The sequence below is a fragment of the Sus scrofa genome, chromosome 6 (assembly GCF_000003025.6).
Source record: "Sus scrofa isolate TJ Tabasco breed Duroc chromosome 6, Sscrofa11.1, whole genome shotgun sequence".
NCBI lineage: Eukaryota > Metazoa > Chordata > Mammalia > Artiodactyla > Suidae > Sus > Sus scrofa.
Window position 1 is genome coordinate 27,817,310 of NC_010448.4, and position 16,023 is coordinate 27,833,332.

The following is a 16,023-nucleotide window of genomic DNA, read 5'->3' on the forward strand; positions in this document are numbered from 1 at the left end:
CCACCGCCATAGGCTACCGGGAACGAAGTTACGACCCCCCGTGCCCAGGCCACTGGAGTCCTGAGCCAGCTGGCTCAGGGATCGCATGCCCCTGGCTGCCTAGAGCTTCAGATTGCGACGAGACCCAGAGTCCTGAGGACTCCGAGGCAGCACAATCCGGAACTCCTGAAGAACCCGAGCCACAGCTGGAAGCTGAGGCCTCTGAAGAGGCCGAGCCGAAGTTGGAACCCCAAATGGATCCAGAACCAGAGGCAGAACCAGAACCAGACCCTGAACTGGAGCCAGAGCCTGACTTCGAGGAGGGAGATGAGTCTGAAGGTGTGAGGCTGCCCAAACCTGGGGGAGGGTATGGCCTGGGAGGCGGAGGAGGGACTCTACCTGACTAACTACTACTTTTCCTTCATCTCTAGATTCCTGAGGGCCATAGCACTGACAGACCCCTCCATGCCCTAGCAGGATAGCATCAGGGATCCTGCCTTCCTGGGGCTCAGATTCCATCAAGGCTCCATCTGGCCCATTACCACTGAGGGTGAATAAACTCTGGAGGGTCAGCCTAGACTCTGATTCTGGCTCTTTGCCCACAAACTAGGGTGTGGACCTGTTCCTCTAAGTCCCAATGACCTGGGCAGCCCTGTGCCCATGGCCCGGTCCTCAGCCCCAATTCCTTCTCAGTAGCCCAAGTTGTACCCCTGGAGACCCCAGACCCAGGCCGCCAGTGGGACAAGGGCCAGATCCTGGGGTTCTGCTCCAAGGCCCTTTTTATCCATATAACCATTTGGGGGCATGTGTAGTCATCAGCCCCATCCACATGAAAGCCCCTGGGCCTGGCACAGTTAAGCCAGGAAAGGGGCCCTTCTCACCACTCAGGGGAGGGCTAGAGCTTACAGCCTTGAGAGGAGAGATTGAGAGAAAGAGGAAGAATCTTAAATAGACGGAGCCCACACACATCATTGTAATTGTTTTATTGTCTGGCTTCTCTCAGGACTGGGAGCCCAGTGAGGGTTCTGACCGGTTAACTGGCACACAGGAGGCGCACTATACATATTCACTGTCTAAATGAATAAGGACTTTCCAGCTGTTTTCAAGTGTTTGGATGGGAAAACTAAGGCCAAGAGGGCAGACTTAGTTGGCATGCCGCTGTTAGCCCTCAGGCCCCAGGGAGGCCTGGGTCAACCTCATATAGCTGAGTCAGGTGAAATTAGAAACAAAAAAAATCATCTATTTTGGCACCTCTCCTGGTCTAGAAGGGGCTCAGGACTTGGAACAATTAGGAACCTGCCCCTCAGGCTTGAATGCAGCTGCTGCCAGACTATGCCAACCTTTGCCAGAGACCAGCTGTGAAGGTACAGTAAAGACGGGACAGCAGAGGCCAGCACAGGAGGGGGCAGGGCCAGCTGAGCTTTCAGCTCAACTCACAAGGCCTGTGTGTGTGCGAGTATGAGATAAGAATAGAGCTAGGGAGAATTCCAGTTGTGGCTCAGCGGTAACAAAACTGACTAGTATCCATGAGGACGCAGGTTCGATCCCTGGCCTTGCTCAGTGGGTTAAGGATCCGGTGCTGCCATGAGCTGCAATGTAGGTCACAGACATGGCTCAGGTCTTGAGTTAATGTGGCTGTGGCATAAGCCACAGCTACAGCTACAGTTCAATTGCTAGCCTAGAAACTTTCATATGCCGCCGGCGTGGCCCTAAAAAACAAACAAACAAACAAACAAACAAAAAGAAAAGAGCTAGGAACAATCGGTGCCTTCCAGAGGAGCCCTGTTCCTTGCACCGAACCTTTGGAAGCTGCTGCCTCCCAGCCCCAGGAAGTAGGGCACATAAATCGGGAATAAATACATGACAGTGGGAGAGGCAAAATGCTGGCAAGGGCACCCCAGCCTGGCTGGTCTCCACTACCAGGATCCCTGGCCCTTGAGTCTGTGTCAAAGCCAGGACCTCAGGCTCAGGCAATCACCCCAGGAAAAGGGAACCCCCCACCAGGACCCAGTGAGAGGTAGACAGCGTGAAAGCTGAAGGAGCACCAAGGGACCAGATGGGGGAGGAAAGGACTGGAGCAGGTAGACACCCAAAACCATCTCATGCAAGACCAAGTTTCTACTTCCTAACCACCCCCCATCCCCACCCATGCCCAGCTTTCTTCTGCCTCCGGGCTTTCTCTGTGCTCAACAGATGGCTAGAGACAAGGAGGGCAGACTTCGTTTGCCTGACATGCTGCTGTTGGCTCTCACGCCCCAGGGAGGCTACCAAGGGATACAAACTTTCTGATGTTGCTGCTCTTTCTCTTGATGAGGCCGGCCCTCCCCATTCCCCAAGAAACATCCAGGCTGTGGAAGCAGAGAGCAAGCAGCCAGCTTCATGTTCTGGGGACTAGTTTGAGCCCTTTGTCCAGGGCCTCTGCCTGTAGCCCTCAACCAGCATCAGTCAGGCAGCAGGCGGCCCAGCTCTGCCTCATCCAGCCGGTTGGTGGCCATGATGTGCTCCAGCTGCTGCCGGTAGCGCGCCAAGTCCTGCATGAAGTGGGGCACCCGGGTATTGTCCAGCACCCCATGGGGCCGAAGGTGGTCTACATCCTCATAGGACACCTGCAGGAAGGAAGCCGGGCCTCAAGGGTGGGCAGGGCACCCTGGCTTTCATGCAGCTTGTCCCACCTCTCCTGCAATGGCCCATAGCCCTTTGCTCCTGGAACTCCTCCCTGTCCTCTCCTGATCTACTCCCAAAGTTATGTACCCCGAAGCTCAGTGCTGGGGGTTTTCTCTTTCTCTCAACACCTTCTTTTATCCTCATGGTTCCTAGTCAGATTCGTTAACCACTGCGCCGTGACAGGAACTCCCAAAAGGAGTCCACTCTTGGGAGTTCCTGTTGTGGCGCAGCGGACATGACTCCAACTAGTATCCATGAGGATGGGGGTTCGATCCCTGGCCTTGCTCAGTGGGTTAAGGATCTGGCGTTGCCATGAGCTGTGGTGTGGATTGCAGATGCGGCTCAGATCCTGCATTGCTGTGGCCAGCAACTGTAGCTCTGATTCGACCCTTAGCCTGGGAACTTCCATATGCCGCAGATGCAACCCTGAAAAAAAAGGAGGCCACTCTCTGAGGATCTCTCTAGCTTGCCCCTGCCTCTTCAACTGCATGGCCACTACTGGCTTGGGCCAGAACACCATCAGTTCTGCAAAAGTGATTGGAAAGGCTCCTTCTCCTTTCCCTGTACTCCCTTCCCTAGGCCTCTCCCTCCCATATGACAAACAGAAGGAGACTTATAAAGCAAACATCTCTGCCACTCTTCTGTTTAAAGCTCCTCGGATTCTCCATTGCTTTGGATGAAGTTTGCCTTCCTCAGCCTAGCCCACCTACTCTGTGCCTGGTACTTGGTTCCGGGCCGTTTCCCCAGGCTCCTTCCCCAGGCTGCCCTGTTTGCTCCCTTAGCCTGGTGTGCTCACCTCCTTTGAGATTCAGGGTCTGCACTCACACATCTGTGGGCTGGGTCAGGCACTATATTGGCGGCTAGACTATCATTTCATCTCCTGTGCTCACCTCCAGCCACGATCCCCTTACCAGAGAGGCGTGGCACCCGGTCCTCAGTCAAGTTCCAATCGCAGGCCCAGGGAACACTGCCGTGAGGGAGAGAGCTGGCTGGGACCTCTGAAGGCCTGCAGCCCCTCACCTTGCCCAGCGAGGTCAGCAGCGGGAAATCAATGGTTTGGCGATGCCGCAGAATGCGCACGATGCCGTCCAGGTACACCTGGTCCTTGCTGAAGCAGCCTGTGGACACAGGAGGGCCATGAGCCCCAAGCCCCAAACTCCAGCCTCACCCCCACCCACGCCCCAGATCAGGACACGCCCCCGCTGGGCGCCCACCCGGCCGCGAGGTGTCAGTCTGGCCGCGCTTGGCGCGCACGCAGTACTCCCAGCGCACGTCCGCGTCCTCCACGTAGCGCGCCAGGTCCTGGAAGAGCTGGCGGAAGGACATGCGCGCGGCACGGTGGATGGTGTAGTAGAGCAGCGCGGCGCGCCACAAGAAGGGCTGCTTGCGGAAGAGCACGCTGTGCAGGCTGGCCAGGCCCTCCTCGGTGGGGTTCGCGGGCCGCAGCCCGTACTGCAGCCGGCCCTCGGCGCTGTGCCAAGGCTGCTGGGCGTTGTTCACGCCCCGAAGGTAATGAGTTCCTATGGGGAGAGCGAGGGGGAGGCTGTGCTGGGCCGAGCATCCAGGAGACCCTCCTGCTCAGCCCGGGCCCTGCTCTGCATGGCTGGACCTAGCCAGTGACTCACGCATCCGTATGCCCCCAAACTAGGCTCTCACACAAGTTCCCCTCCCCAAAACGCAGGCTCACCCAACCGTAGGCAGCATGAAGATCCTTCTCAGGTGAACTTGCACCCACGGACCCATAGTCTCACATGCAAGACTCCTCCGCCACCGACCGAGCCACACACACAAAACACACACCTCTTCCAGATTCACACTGCTTGCCAGCCACACACACACACACACACACACCCCTCTCCCAAATTCACACTGCCCACCATCCCCCTCTAGAGACGCAGGAACTCACACACCACCCTGCCCCTGCATCCTGCATGCCCATATCATGCTGATGTCCCCAGGAAAAACCACCTTTGCCCAGAGCAGCAGGATTCTTGATGAGGAGGGACAGATAGAAAAGAATAGTAATTAGGAGTTCCCGTCGTGGCGCAGTGGTTAACGAATCCGACTAGGAACCATGAGGTCGCGGGTTCCGTCCCTGCCCTTGCTCAGTGGGTTAACGATCCGGCGTTGCCGTGAGCTGTGGTGTAGGTTGCAGACGCGGCTCGGATCCTGCGTTGCTGTGGCTCTGGCGTAGGCCGGTGGCTACAGCTCCGATTCAACCCCTAGCCTGGGAACCTCCATATGCCGCGGGAGCGGCCCAAGAGATAGCAACAACAACAATAACAAAAGACAAAAAAAAAAGAATAGTAATTAATGTCCCATGCTCTCCTTCCCAGCCTGGCCTAGTCCCTCGTACACACAGCTCTGTGTATCTTCAGCCAATTCCAATCCCAGGATCTGAACTTCCGCCCATTCTGGAGGGCCTGCCTGTTGGCTGGGCTAGTGGGACCCTTAGGCTTCTCCCTCTGGCCTGTCTGGGGCCTCAGCAGCCCTGCCCCACTATCAAGGGCAATCAGAGAGGAAGTAGAGGGAAGAAGAGACGCCCAAAAGGAACAAGAAATGGAGGTGAGCCCAGAAAATGAAATGGCCTAAGTCTGGGAGCCAGAGGGAGGAGGGAGCTGGTCACAAAGGGAAGGGACTCACCTCCGGAAGGAATGGGGAAAAAGAGAGCGGGTGGGGTTACTGGAGCCCCTCACTGCCCTCCTCATGTCCCAGCCCCCTCTCCACCCTACCCACCCACCTACCCACACCCTGACCTATCTCGTGTCGTAGCATGCCCTCCAGCCAATACTGGCGGGCTCCAGTCAGGTTGATGGCCAGTGTTGGTCGGCTGTTCTCCACCATCATCACTGCCTGGGACAGCAGGTCTTCACTCAGCTGCACCACAACCTGCAGGTGGGAGAGCCCTGAGCTGTGGCCTTAGCCCTGGGGCCAGTGTGCAAGGGCAGCCAGGCTGGACACTTGGCCAGGACATCCATCCTTCCCCACCTCCGTTAGGAGCCAGCTCCCACCTTACTGGGGCAGGGGCAGGGAAAGGGGCTTGCCTGCAGTCACTAGTTTTACCAGTGTGGAACTAGCCTGGCACTGCCCACTTGGGAGCCTGATTTGGAGCATGTGGAAAAGGGTCCCTGCAGGCAGGACGAGCTCACCTCCCCAACGCAGCCCTCCTTCTGCATGTATTTGCGCACAATGGACCAGATCTGGCACTTGGTCAGCAGCTGCCCCCCAGTTGCAGCCTCGAAGTGTTCATAGGTACCAAACTTCTCCAAGACAGCCTCAATGATGCCAACTGCCTGCACAAAGGGCCGCAGTAGCAGGTCAGGCCAGGCCTCTCAGGCGGTTGGGGCCAGGGTGAGGTGGGCAGTCTGGACTGACCTGATGGATGAACTGTCCGGAGGCCTCACAGTACTTCTCCAGCACAGCTGTAGGCATGGGCTCCTGGTACTCGAACTGTGGGTTGTAGGTATAATGGGATTGGAAGAACTTGTCCCGCTCACGGTCCATGTTGGTTGGCCGCAGAGCCACCAACATGCAGGGGCTCTTGCTGCCACCACGGCCTGCATCCTTTCGAGTCTTAGCAATGTGAGGCAGGGAGGCTGCAGAGCGCAGGGTGCCCCCACCTGGGTCCCGTCCCCGTCCAGGTGGGGCCCGACCCTGGGTGCTGCCCCCCCGCCGGCCAGTACTGTTTACAGTGTAGGTGCTCTCACTGCGACGCATGTGGCCACGGATGCCCAAGTGCAGCTCAGAGAAGGGCTGCAGCTCAGGTTGGGGCCGCAGGGCTGAGGGAACTGACAGAGCCAGTGGCAAGGCCAGGGACTGAGGCCAGGGGTAGAGTGCTGTCCCATCTCGGTCTGAGGGCTTCAGCCTATGGCCCAAGGATGAAGGACTGGCTGGCGGGCTGGGGGGTGCCTGCTCATACACCTGAGCCCCTGAGTCCAGCACCATTCTGTCCTTGGGGTCACATCCAGCCGGGTTCCTCCAACTCCCCACACTGTCGACTTCTGGGGACACAGAAAGGCAGGTGGAGGCCAGCATGAGTGGGTGTGGCCTGAGGACCGGGAGGCCCCGTGCTCCACACTGCCCTTGCTGTGCCTAGGACCTGATGCCAGGTCTTCACCTGCCCCCTCACCTCCACCCCCGTGTCCCTTCCCTCCAGCAAGCTCACCCAAGCAAGATGGATGAGGGGGAAGCAGGTGGTGCTTGGTGGTGGTTACTCAAATGCCTGTAGCGAGTGAGCTCCTGAGAGCAAGGCCTAAGTGCCTACTCATGATTCTAATCCCTGTGCTCAATGCCCAGCCAGACTGGGAGCTTGGTACCGTGTAACCTGAGCTGCCAGAATGACGGCTGCGGGGGTCTCACTACTGTCCCTCTCACTGGGCTCCACTCACATCCTCCAGCCCATTGGGCCTCACACAGTTTGAATGCCCGTGTGGCCCTTGCTTTTGCTAGTCTCCCCCGACCCCTGCCACCTGGCACGCTCTTCCCCCATCAGGACCATCTGTTCAAATCCAAATCAGAATCAGCTTTCAGTGAGCAGAGGGGAACTTCAGCAAATCCAAGCCAGCCCCTGGTTTGTCTCCTATCAGAGGCATCTTCCTAGTGGTCACCCAAGGCCAGTGTCGGGACACTCACCCCTGATTGGACTGTACCAGGGCTCAGTCCATTCCAGTCTCTCCCCAGAGACTGACTGATGGTTCCAGCCTCCAAACTCTCCTGCCTGCTCAGGGACATAATTCCAGCATTTCTCCTCTCTCCCACATCATCAATGTCTTCCTCTCTACTGGATTCTTCCCATCAGCATAAACACACACTGTTATTTCTCCATCTTAAAAAACAAAACAAAACCCTCGCTTGACCCCACACTCTTCCAGCTCCACTGCATCTCCCTCCAGCTGCTTCTCAAGACAGCACAACACCTCACGTTATCCACATTCAGTTTCCAATTCCTTCTTTCCTGTTCATCAATTTCATTCCAATTAGGCTTCCCCCCACTCTCCATCAAAACTGATCTGACCAAGGTCACCAGTGATCTTCATATTGATCAGTAGAACTTGACAAAGTTTATCAGTTCATCTGGGCTTAGCTAAGTTCTCCACCTGGTTCTCAAATACACTGGAATGTAGTTCCCAGCTCACTGACTGTTTGTTCTTGGTTTTCCTTGCTGGTCATCCCTATCTTCCTGACCTCTTAACACTGTAATGCCCAGGACTTGAAAAACTCTGTCCTCGGAGTTCCCTTCGTGGCTCAGTGGTTAACGAATCTAAGAACCATGAGGTTGTGGGTTCGGTCCCTGGCCTTGCTCAGTGGGTTAAGGATCCAGCGTTGCTGTGAGCTGTGGTGTAGGTTGAAGACTTGGTTCGGATCCCGAGTTGCTGTGGCTCTGGTGTAGGTCAGCAGCTACAGCTCCGATTAGACCCCTAGCCTGGAACCTCCGTATGCTGAGGGAGCGGCCCTAGAAAAGGCAAAAAGACAAAACAAAAAACCAAAAACAAACCTCTGTCCTCATTTTCATTTACGCTCCTTCCCTGGGTGATCTCATCCACTGTCATGGTTTTAGATATGTCAGCCCCAATTTCTTCCATTAACTTCAGACTAATGTTGCCAGTTCTCAATTCAATATCTATATCTGAATGTAGAAGAGGCATCTCAAACTGAACATGTCTCCTGTCTGGAATGCTTTCCCTTCCTGTAACAAGGCGTCATTCTCTTTCTTTCCTCAGATTTCTGTACAAATGTGATTAGAAAAGCTTCCCTAACACACCCTTTATAAAGTAGTAAACCTCCTCTGCCCTCTCCACCATACCTCCCCTTCCCCATATTATTGTTCTCTGAAGCAGTTATCATCATCTGAAGTACAGTATATATGATTAGTTATCTGTATTCTCCTTTTCAGTGTTCACAGCTGTGTCTACAGAACAGTACCTGACCCAGAGCAGTTGCTCAATAAACCAAGCAGTTGCTCATCTGAAACCAAGAGCCCTTCTCCATGTCAGAACTGGAATCATTCCTTCCCTGCACTTTGCTTCCCCATCTGGATCTGATTCCCTCCCCCTCCCTGCACTCTGCCTAGTGACAAACTGATGGAAAAGATTTCAGGTCTCAAGTTTCCCTCCCCTCAGCTAACTATACACTTTTATGGATTCCTCGCTGGTCTCTGGGCCTCTACTTTACCAACCCCCTTCACCTCCCCATCTTTCACTTGACCTACCTCTTTGCAATTACCAGAATTCGCCTGTGTTCCTTTCATGTCTCAGGTCTTTCTGCCAAGAATGCCCTCCCAATGTCTCCCTGTAGCAAACTCCTAATCATTCTTCAGGGTTCAGTTTAGGCCTCACCTCCTCTGGGAAGCCTTCTCAGCGTCTTAAAGGCTTCCAGGGCCTAGGCAGCTTCTTTAACACCCTAGGCTGTCCCTGTCGGAGCCTCGGTCCGTGTCCCCCCACTATCCCCTGAACTCCCTGAGCGCAGGGACGTGTCTGATTCACCCTCATGACCCAAGTACCCCGCACTAGATACAGAATGAATGAAAGATGGCTGTGGGAGGAGCCCCGGCTGAAGGCGGAGTCTGACAAATGAGAGGGTGTGGTCTGTACCAATAAGAAACTCCGGGAGAGGATAACGTGGAAGAAGAGCCAATGGGGACGAGGAGATCGAGGAGGGGCGTGATCTACAGCCAATAAGTGGCGGGGGATGGGGCACAGGGCGTGCCCAATGGAGGGCGGGGCCAGAGGACAATGGATCGGGGTTCCCTGGTAGATGAGTAGGGGTCGAGTCCAACGCCTTTTCGGCCCTCAGGGTTAGGGGAATTCCTTCCGCGTGCCGCGCCCCCACCTGTTCGCTCCTCTTCTTGCTGCTGCCGTTCCCGCTCCGCAACACCGGTGGCCGGCCACCCAACCCACGGGAGCCGACGCTAGTGACGCACGCACTCGGGCGCGCGCACGCTCGGACAAAGGCGCACGGACCCGCGTCAATCTTCTCGGCCGCACGCGCCGAAAAACACGGCGCGGGGTGGGGCCAGGCAGAGCAGAGGGGGAGATGTTAGCCATCGGGTCACGCCCCTGGGAGGGGCGTTATCTTAAGCCTGCCCCCTCGACGAGGGCTTTAGCAGGTTTCCCGGCTTCAAGCGCTACTCAGAGGTCCGACTCCGGACCCAGGAGGCGCGAGCTCGTTGCCGATGCGCGGATATGTGTGGATGTAGTTCGCATACAGCAGCGGAAGCCCAGATACTTGGGAAAGCAGCCCACACAGGATTAATGCCGGGATAGGTGGGGCACAGCCGTGTATCAGAATTGGAGCCATGGTACCTTAGGCGCGTCACTGCACGTGGTCCCCCGAGTTTCGCGGGCACTTTTATTTCCTCCCCCTTTCTCCAGCAAACACATCCAGGCCGTGAATGGGGCCGTAGCTTTATTTTGCAGGCAGCTGGAGGTCAGGCACAGGACCCCGAAGGGAGGCAGGAAGACAGCGGGGGTGCAGGTGTTGGCACGAGGCTGAAGAGTGCGCGGCGTCCAGCTTGGGGCGATGGCTGTGGGCCGACCTGCAGGGAGCTGAGTGCGGCCAGGCGCTGCTCTCGCGACACGTCCCCGCGCAGGTCCAAGAGGGCGGAGACGTGATCCTCGCTGAAGATACGAGGTGCATCAGCCCCGTCCAGCCCCGCCCGCGTCCCTTCTCCCCTTCCGGGCTGTCTTCGCACCTCACATCGGGAAATTGTTGCCGCAGGCCTGCCACCTCGAGGCCAAGTAGTGTGGGGTCCCGGAGGTTCAGCAACTCCCTCAGGGCGAGCAGCACCGGCGCGCACTGAACGCTCTCCTCCAGACCCTGAGTACGTCGGGATAGATCTCGCGCCAGCCCTTGGCCCCCACCCAACCACCGAGACTCCCTCCCATCTGCTCGCTCAAGGAGTTCTCACCAAACTGAGGAAAAGCTCCTGAAGCTGGGCGGCATCTTGCCGTAGGCGCTCGGCCGCCTGTGTCCGCTCCTCGGCATTGCGGCACACTAGGCGGCCTTGCATCAGCGCACGTAGGTACTGCAGCACCACGATGTGCTCCGCCTCGGCCAGCAGCAGCTGCGGGAGCTCGATCGAATGGTTTCAGGACCCTTTTCCCATGAGCACTTTCACCCCTCCCTAACCTTTTTCCCCAAGCGCACCTGGACCGCGGGTTTCCGCACGTGTCGGAAGTCCTGGCAGAAGCGCGCCGTCCGCTTGCACACATCGTCCAGTAGCTCCGGGCTCGACAGCCACCGGCGCGAAGGTAGAGCTTCGAACAGGGGCTGGGATCAGGGCGGAGGATGGTCAAAAACACAGCTGCAGGGACGATTCAGACCTGGCATTCTCTGCAGAAACCCCCATCTCCAGCTGAAGCCTCACCTGTAGCTCCGCTAGCAGCGCCTCCAACACCAGGCGGCAGATCCTCCTCTGCAACTCGTCCAGCGCTGCCTCCACTGGAGCCAGGGTCCCTGGGGCCACCCAGTCGGGCTGCAGGACGGACACTGAGGAACTGGACCGACCAAAAGTAAGGCTTCAGGACCAAGGCCAAGGCCCAAGAGGCTCTCGGTTGTCTAGCCACTTGGACGCCACCTAGTGGCGGAGTGTGTAGCGTGAGGGGACAAGAAGGGCGGTTCCGCGCACGTCTGAAGGCCTGGGCCTTGGACTGAGGCCAGGAGCGGTGGGCTCAGCGAGCTAGAAGGCTCACAGGCCAAAGCTGGACCTGCCTCTGGTTCATGGTGTGACCTTGAGAAATTCATGTCTTTCTGTTTCTATTTCGGTAAGGGCAGAGTCAAAATCATTGACTTGTTTGTCTTCTGCCCCCCACCTCAAAGAACAGGAGGCTCAAGAGGAAGGGAAAGTTTTGTTCTGTTTACAGCTGTAACCCCAGATATTACCTGGCAAAGAGTAGGGCCTTGTTAAATATTTTTTGAATGAATGTATAATTGACACTATGTGCCGGGCACTGTGGTAGGTACTTCACATCGCTTATGTGATTCTCAAGATTTCCATGATTACCCATTTACTGCCGATGAGAAAAGCAAGACTCAGAGAGATTAGGTAACTGGCCCAAAGTCACGTAGTTAGTAATTAGCAGAACTAGGATTGGAATCCCAGAGCTGTGTGAGTCCAAAATTCCTAAAGGCCTAGTGTGAGCTGTGTCCATACCTAATAGGTGCTCGGTTAGAGGTTAGTGAAGGTGGGGTTCTCTGGGGGTCTCCTGGTACCTGAGTGCTAATTGATGGTTGAGGGTGGCCAGTAGGTAGAGCACGTAATGAGGGGCCATTGCTTCCCCTCTGAGGTGGTCTCGGGAGAATCGGATCAGAGCATCACTGAAGCTGCAAAGAGTAGATGTGGTTCCTGTACCTGCTGTCACTCTGGCACAACCCCAGTCCTCTGGCCCCCGCCTCCAAGAAACCCAAGGCCTTGTTTTGAAAGAGCCCTTTTCCGCGGGTGTGACTAATTCACTCGGAGCCCCTTAGGGCTGCCCCAGGAGCAGGACCAGGGGTGGGGAGCGGGTCAGTGCCTTGGCAGACCTCCTCAGGAACGCGTTCAGTTCTGACAGAGCCATGCCATGCACCCTCCGCTGCAGTGACTCACTGACCATGCTGGTTACTCGAATGTTCTCTTCCAGGATCTACAGGCAGGGATGGGCAGCCATCAGCGAAGTCCTAGTCCTGCCCTCCTTCCCTTTCCCTACAAGATCTTCCCGCCTGCCTCACCACTTTTCACCCACCTGCAGCACAATTGCCGGCATCGGTGAGTGATAGAAGCCAGATGGGTCTGTGTCAGGCTCCTGGTCTCGGCTCCACTCAGCTACCTCCCCATCCAGTGCCTTCTGCAACCACTGGGCCACACTCGCCTGGGGAAAGGGACAAGGCACAGAGGATGCAGCAGGGCACTGACGCTACCAGAGACAGGTAGACGTGCCACTTCACAGATACAGGCCCACAGCTGGTGGCAGAGCTGCTCTGAGCCGGAGCCCCAACTACTTACCTGGACTTTGGCCACAAATGTTGCCTCCAGCTGCTCGATGTTCTCCAGGGTCAGGAGGGGCTCCAGATCAGACACATCAGCCTCAGGCCCCAACTCCAGGCTCCCCATCATTTCTGGACTGAAGATGGGGGGCCCAGTGTAACACTGAGCCCCCAGCCTTTGATCCACCCACTGCCCATTGCCCCGAGAACACTGACCCCAGGTACACATGCAGTGCCCAGTGCAGTAAGGTGAAGGCATCAGCAGCTTCCAGCTCAGGCCCTTCCAAAAGTTGCTGCAGGCAGCGGCGCAGGCCACTGTGCAGGGTGTGGGCCCACAGCTGGACCACCTGGTAGTGTGGTGGGCAGCAAGGTGCTACTAGGGCCTCAGCTGTGGCCAATTCAGCTGGTAGAGCCACCCGCAGAGCCTCCAGCCATTCTGCTAGAGCCCCCGGCCCAGGCCGCAGAGGTGTCCCAAAGTGGATCCGCTCTAGGCCCCCCTGTAGTGCCTGCAAACAGCGCTGCCGCCAGTTCCGGGGGGGCTGCTCCAGGGAAGTTGTGTGTCCAGCATCAACCTCTGCCACACGGACAGCAGCCACCAGCAGGGATGGGTCCTCTCGTGCCAGATGCCCCGCAGCCCCTGCAGCCTCCTCCACAGCCTGGCCCAGAGCCTCGGCCAGAGGACCCAGCCCCTCGAAGACTGGCAGCTCCAGGCCCCCCAGAGGCGCCCGAGTCTCCTCTTGCAGCTGCTCCAGCTCCCGAAGGCTCACATATGCCTCCAAGAGCCGCTGGGCATCAATCAGGGTCTGTGTGTGGGCCACTGCAGCCGGCACTAAGCAGGGAGAAGAGACAGCCCTGGGTCTCAGCCTTCCCACCTGGGCAGTGGTTACAGCAGTGGATGCAAAGCTCCTGGGGGCAGGGTGATGTGTAAAATATTCAATAATCAGCACAGTAGAGCATGGCCAATCTCACAGGACCCAGGAAGGGCTGCATGGTGAGCCAGGCTTAAACCCTTGAGCTGATGGAACATAAGGAAGTCGGGGGGCCTGGAGGGAAGGCTGGGAGGAACTCAGGGGCCATGCCAGTGGCTATTCATCTACCCTGTTTAAGAAATATTTCAATAAATTAACAGCCAAGGTGGCTAGAGCCACTTGACTGGGTGTCAGTCCTGACTCCGACTTTCCATGCTTGGGCACCCCAGCATGAGCTAATGTGCACCCTGCTTCATATGCCATTTAAAGCCCGAGCTACTGTCTGGGAGGTCCCCGGTGTGTCCCTCCACGCGGTCTCCCACCGCTGCCCCAGCCCCTTGATCAGTGGTGGTGTTTGTTGACTAGCTCTTGGAGGGCTGAGGCCCAGGGCCTTGCACACTCACCAGCTCGCAGCCGGGGCAGCAGCTGAGACATGGCCTGCAGTTGCTTGTGCTGGACAACCTGCCTCTGAAGGGGTTCTAGGGTCTTTGCAGCCTCGGCCATATCCCGGAGCAATCCACGGGCCTGGCCCAAGGCCTCACGGGCTCCCTGCACGGCTTCAAGAGCCCGGGCCAGCTGCCACACACCAGTCTTCACACCCTCCAGGTAGGACTGCACCACCGACTGGGGGAGAGAGGCCACCAGTGAGGCCTGGCCAGTCCCACAGCCCGCCCCCAGCACTCCTGCCTCCTGCCTGCCTGAGGCCCACCTTGATGCGTGCTTCCAGAGAACAGGTCCGCTGCACCTCGCGGCTGCGGTACTGGCCCAGCCTGGCCAGCTGTTCCGGCCGGTAGAAGACACCTGAGGCCCACTTGAGTGCTGCACCCCGGGCCAGCTGCTCCGCCCTCTCCTGCTCCGGCCACTCAGGTCCTAGGCAGGAAGAGCCTGGGCAGCCGCATCTTTTGGGCAGGGCCTACAGGAAGCGGCTGCCACCGAATCTGCTCCCCTACTCAGCCTGTTCCCCCAGAGCCCATCCCCCCCCACCTCTCCCCTGCTCTCCGACCAGACCTGGCAGGGAAGACTCAACCCCACCACCCCCATCTTTCTTGAGGCCATCCCTCCCTCAGCCCACCCAGAAGGGCTCCTACCCGGGGGAAATGCAGGCTGCATTTTGTTGTTGGCTGCTGAGTCCATGGCTGGCCCTGGAGAAGCTGGAGCAGAGGCAGGAGTGGGGGTGAGGTGGTCCAGGTTAGCACAGGCAGAGTGGGTGCTCCTCTGAGCTGCAGCCTCTGTCAAGGTCCCTCTGAGCAGGAGGAGGCCTTCCTAAGGAAGCGCTTCAGGAGATGCGAGGGAGGTGGATGTGATGAGGAGGCACCTGAGACGCCTTCGCCTGCTGGGTTTCTCAGTTTTGCCCCTCAGATGCCAAGTGAAGCCGGGTAGGCACAGGCCGTCACTGGACACCGCTCCGCTCGCACTCTCAGTTGCAGAGGACAGTTTGATACGGGACTCTCTAGCCTTGACCAGGCGTCCAGTTCTCCCTCCCCCACAAATAGCCTTAGCCTTGAGGCTGGCCCTCTCCCCCAGCCCTCTGGGCAGAACTGGGTACTCCCTCCACTGGCTCCCGAGGCCCACACCTTGGCAAGCAGCAGGAAAATTCCTCTCCCCAAGGAAGCCTCTGTCCCACCTCCCTGCCCAGGAGCTGCCTCCACCCTCCAAGGTCCCGCCCTCCCCAAGGCCACATGCAGAAAGGAAGGAAGCTGAGTCTCTGGTACTTTATTCCCAACAGGAAAGAGCATCTGCATTGTGGGACGGGGTGGGGAGGGCTGGGCGCCACTTCCTTGGGGGGAGGGGGGTGTACGCCTGTGATTACTGAGTTTTGAGCAGCCTAAGACCTCTTAGTGCTCAGCACACAGACGTGAACTAGATGGCCCCAGCTTGCATGGAGCGCAAGCTTTGCAAAGTTGAACGACGTCACTGTGTGAAAATCGCTTCGATGGGCCCTTCAGAGGCAGGTGTGTACCTCTGCAGAGAAGCAAGAGACCACAGGCTGTCGTGAGGAAGGTGTGTGAGGGGTGGTAGCGGAGAGGGGTGGAAGAGTTAGAAAACCTGTGTTTGTCTTGAGAGTTAAAGGGAGCCGTGGAAGGGACTACTAGGTAGTAACAATGTAGTGGACACTGGCTGCCACCCAAATCCACCCTTCAGGACAGAGACTTGTTCACCTAGTTGTCAGGAAGGTAGGCTGCGGAGGTCTCACAGCTGAGTCTCTCCATCAGTGTTAGGGTATAAAGGCTGAGTACTTTGCCTTGGAACGCTTTAGAAAGCTCACCCCAGTTTCAGATCTCCTATTAGGATAGGCCGAGTCTCCTATTCTAGCTATATTGCACTTTAATTCTCCTCTCAGCCCGATTCTGCCTGTCTTTCTCCATTACAGGTGTGGATACTCAAACTTCCTGCAGGCAGATCCCTTTCTCAAAGGCTATTTCCAGAAGTACTTGACCTAAAATAAACAATG

General features: G+C 57.2%; 3 protein-coding genes across 12 annotated transcripts in view; 1 reads left to right on the top strand and 2 right to left on the bottom strand.

The window, feature by feature from the left end:
- LOC100523672 (heat shock factor protein 4) overlaps positions 1–947 on the top strand; it is a 9,599-nt gene extending 8,652 nt beyond the window's left edge. For 4 of the 5 annotated variants that reach the window (XM_013998232.2, XM_021094037.1, XM_021094039.1 and 1 more), the window contains 2 exons: positions 13–318; positions 411–556. In XM_013998232.2, the coding sequence (XP_013853686.1) occupies positions 13–318; positions 411–418 (314 nt within the window). In that variant the 3' untranslated portion in view covers positions 419–556. Of the gene's footprint in view, positions 1–12; positions 319–410 lie in introns of all 5 variants that reach the window. The other variant, XM_003126938.4, reaches the window with a different exon arrangement.
- On the bottom strand, positions 948–9,587 carry KIAA0895L (KIAA0895 like). Of its 5 annotated transcripts, none has more exons than XM_021094033.1 (8): positions 9,472–9,570; positions 7,276–7,468; positions 6,019–6,644; positions 5,793–5,936; positions 5,400–5,532; positions 3,858–4,163; positions 3,664–3,761; positions 948–2,585 (listed from the first exon to the last, which is right to left on the bottom strand). In XM_021094033.1, exons 3-8 carry the CDS (start codon positions 6,586–6,588, stop codon positions 2,421–2,423), a joined length of 1,416 nt encoding a protein of 471 aa, XP_020949692.1. In that variant the 5' UTR covers positions 6,589–6,644; positions 7,276–7,468; positions 9,472–9,570; the 3' UTR covers positions 948–2,420. The 5 variants fall into 5 exon arrangements, with proteins under 5 accessions (XP_020949692.1, XP_020949695.1, XP_020949693.1 ...); XM_021094034.1 differs by lacking the exon at positions 9,472–9,570 and adding an exon at positions 8,979–9,465 and having other exon boundaries at positions 950–2,585; XM_021094032.1 differs by lacking the exon at positions 9,472–9,570 and adding an exon at positions 8,138–9,465 and having other exon boundaries at positions 950–2,585.
- EXOC3L1 (exocyst complex component 3 like 1) lies at positions 9,959–15,244 on the bottom strand. Of its 2 annotated transcripts, none has more exons than XM_003126935.4 (14): positions 15,146–15,244; positions 14,660–14,845; positions 14,281–14,484; positions 13,976–14,195; positions 12,820–13,432; positions 12,623–12,740; positions 12,363–12,488; positions 12,163–12,263; positions 11,854–11,964; positions 11,009–11,138; positions 10,789–10,911; positions 10,550–10,705; positions 10,334–10,458; positions 9,959–10,259 (listed from the first exon to the last, which is right to left on the bottom strand). In XM_003126935.4, the coding sequence occupies exons 4-14, from the start codon at positions 14,073–14,075 to the stop codon at positions 10,070–10,072; spliced, it is 1,893 nt and encodes a 630-aa protein (XP_003126983.1). In that variant the 5' UTR covers positions 14,076–14,195; positions 14,281–14,484; positions 14,660–14,845; positions 15,146–15,244; the 3' UTR covers positions 9,959–10,069. The 2 variants fall into 2 exon arrangements, with proteins under 2 accessions (XP_003126983.1, XP_013853710.1); XM_013998256.2 differs by having other exon boundaries at positions 10,026–10,259; positions 14,281–14,441.

Bases quoted from the DNA above. Each gene is read 5' to 3' on its own strand.
- EXOC3L1 (XM_013998256.2), bottom strand. From the start codon at position 14,705: ATGGACTCAGCAGCCAACAACAAAATGCAGCCTGCATTTCCCCCGG. The intron at 13,433-13,975 runs GTGAGTGTGCAA...CTCCCTGCTTAG, and splicing joins GCTGCCCCGGCTGCGAGCTG to TGCCGGCTGCAGTGGCCCAC. The intron at 10,459-10,549 runs GTGAGAACTCCT...CGACGTACTCAG, and splicing joins AGGAGCTTTTCCTCAGTTTG to GGTCTGGAGGAGAGCGTTCA.
- KIAA0895L (XM_021094033.1), bottom strand. From the start codon at position 6,588: ATGGTGCTGGACTCAGGGGCTCAGGTGTATGAGCAGGCACCCCCCAGC. The intron at 4,164-5,399 runs GTCAGGGTGTGG...CTCTCCCCATAG, and splicing joins CATGCTACGACACGAGATAG to GAACTCATTACCTTCGGGGC. The intron at 2,586-3,663 runs GTGAGGGGCTGC...TCCTTCCTGCAG, and splicing joins TGCTGACCTCGCTGGGCAAG to GTGTCCTATGAGGATGTAGA.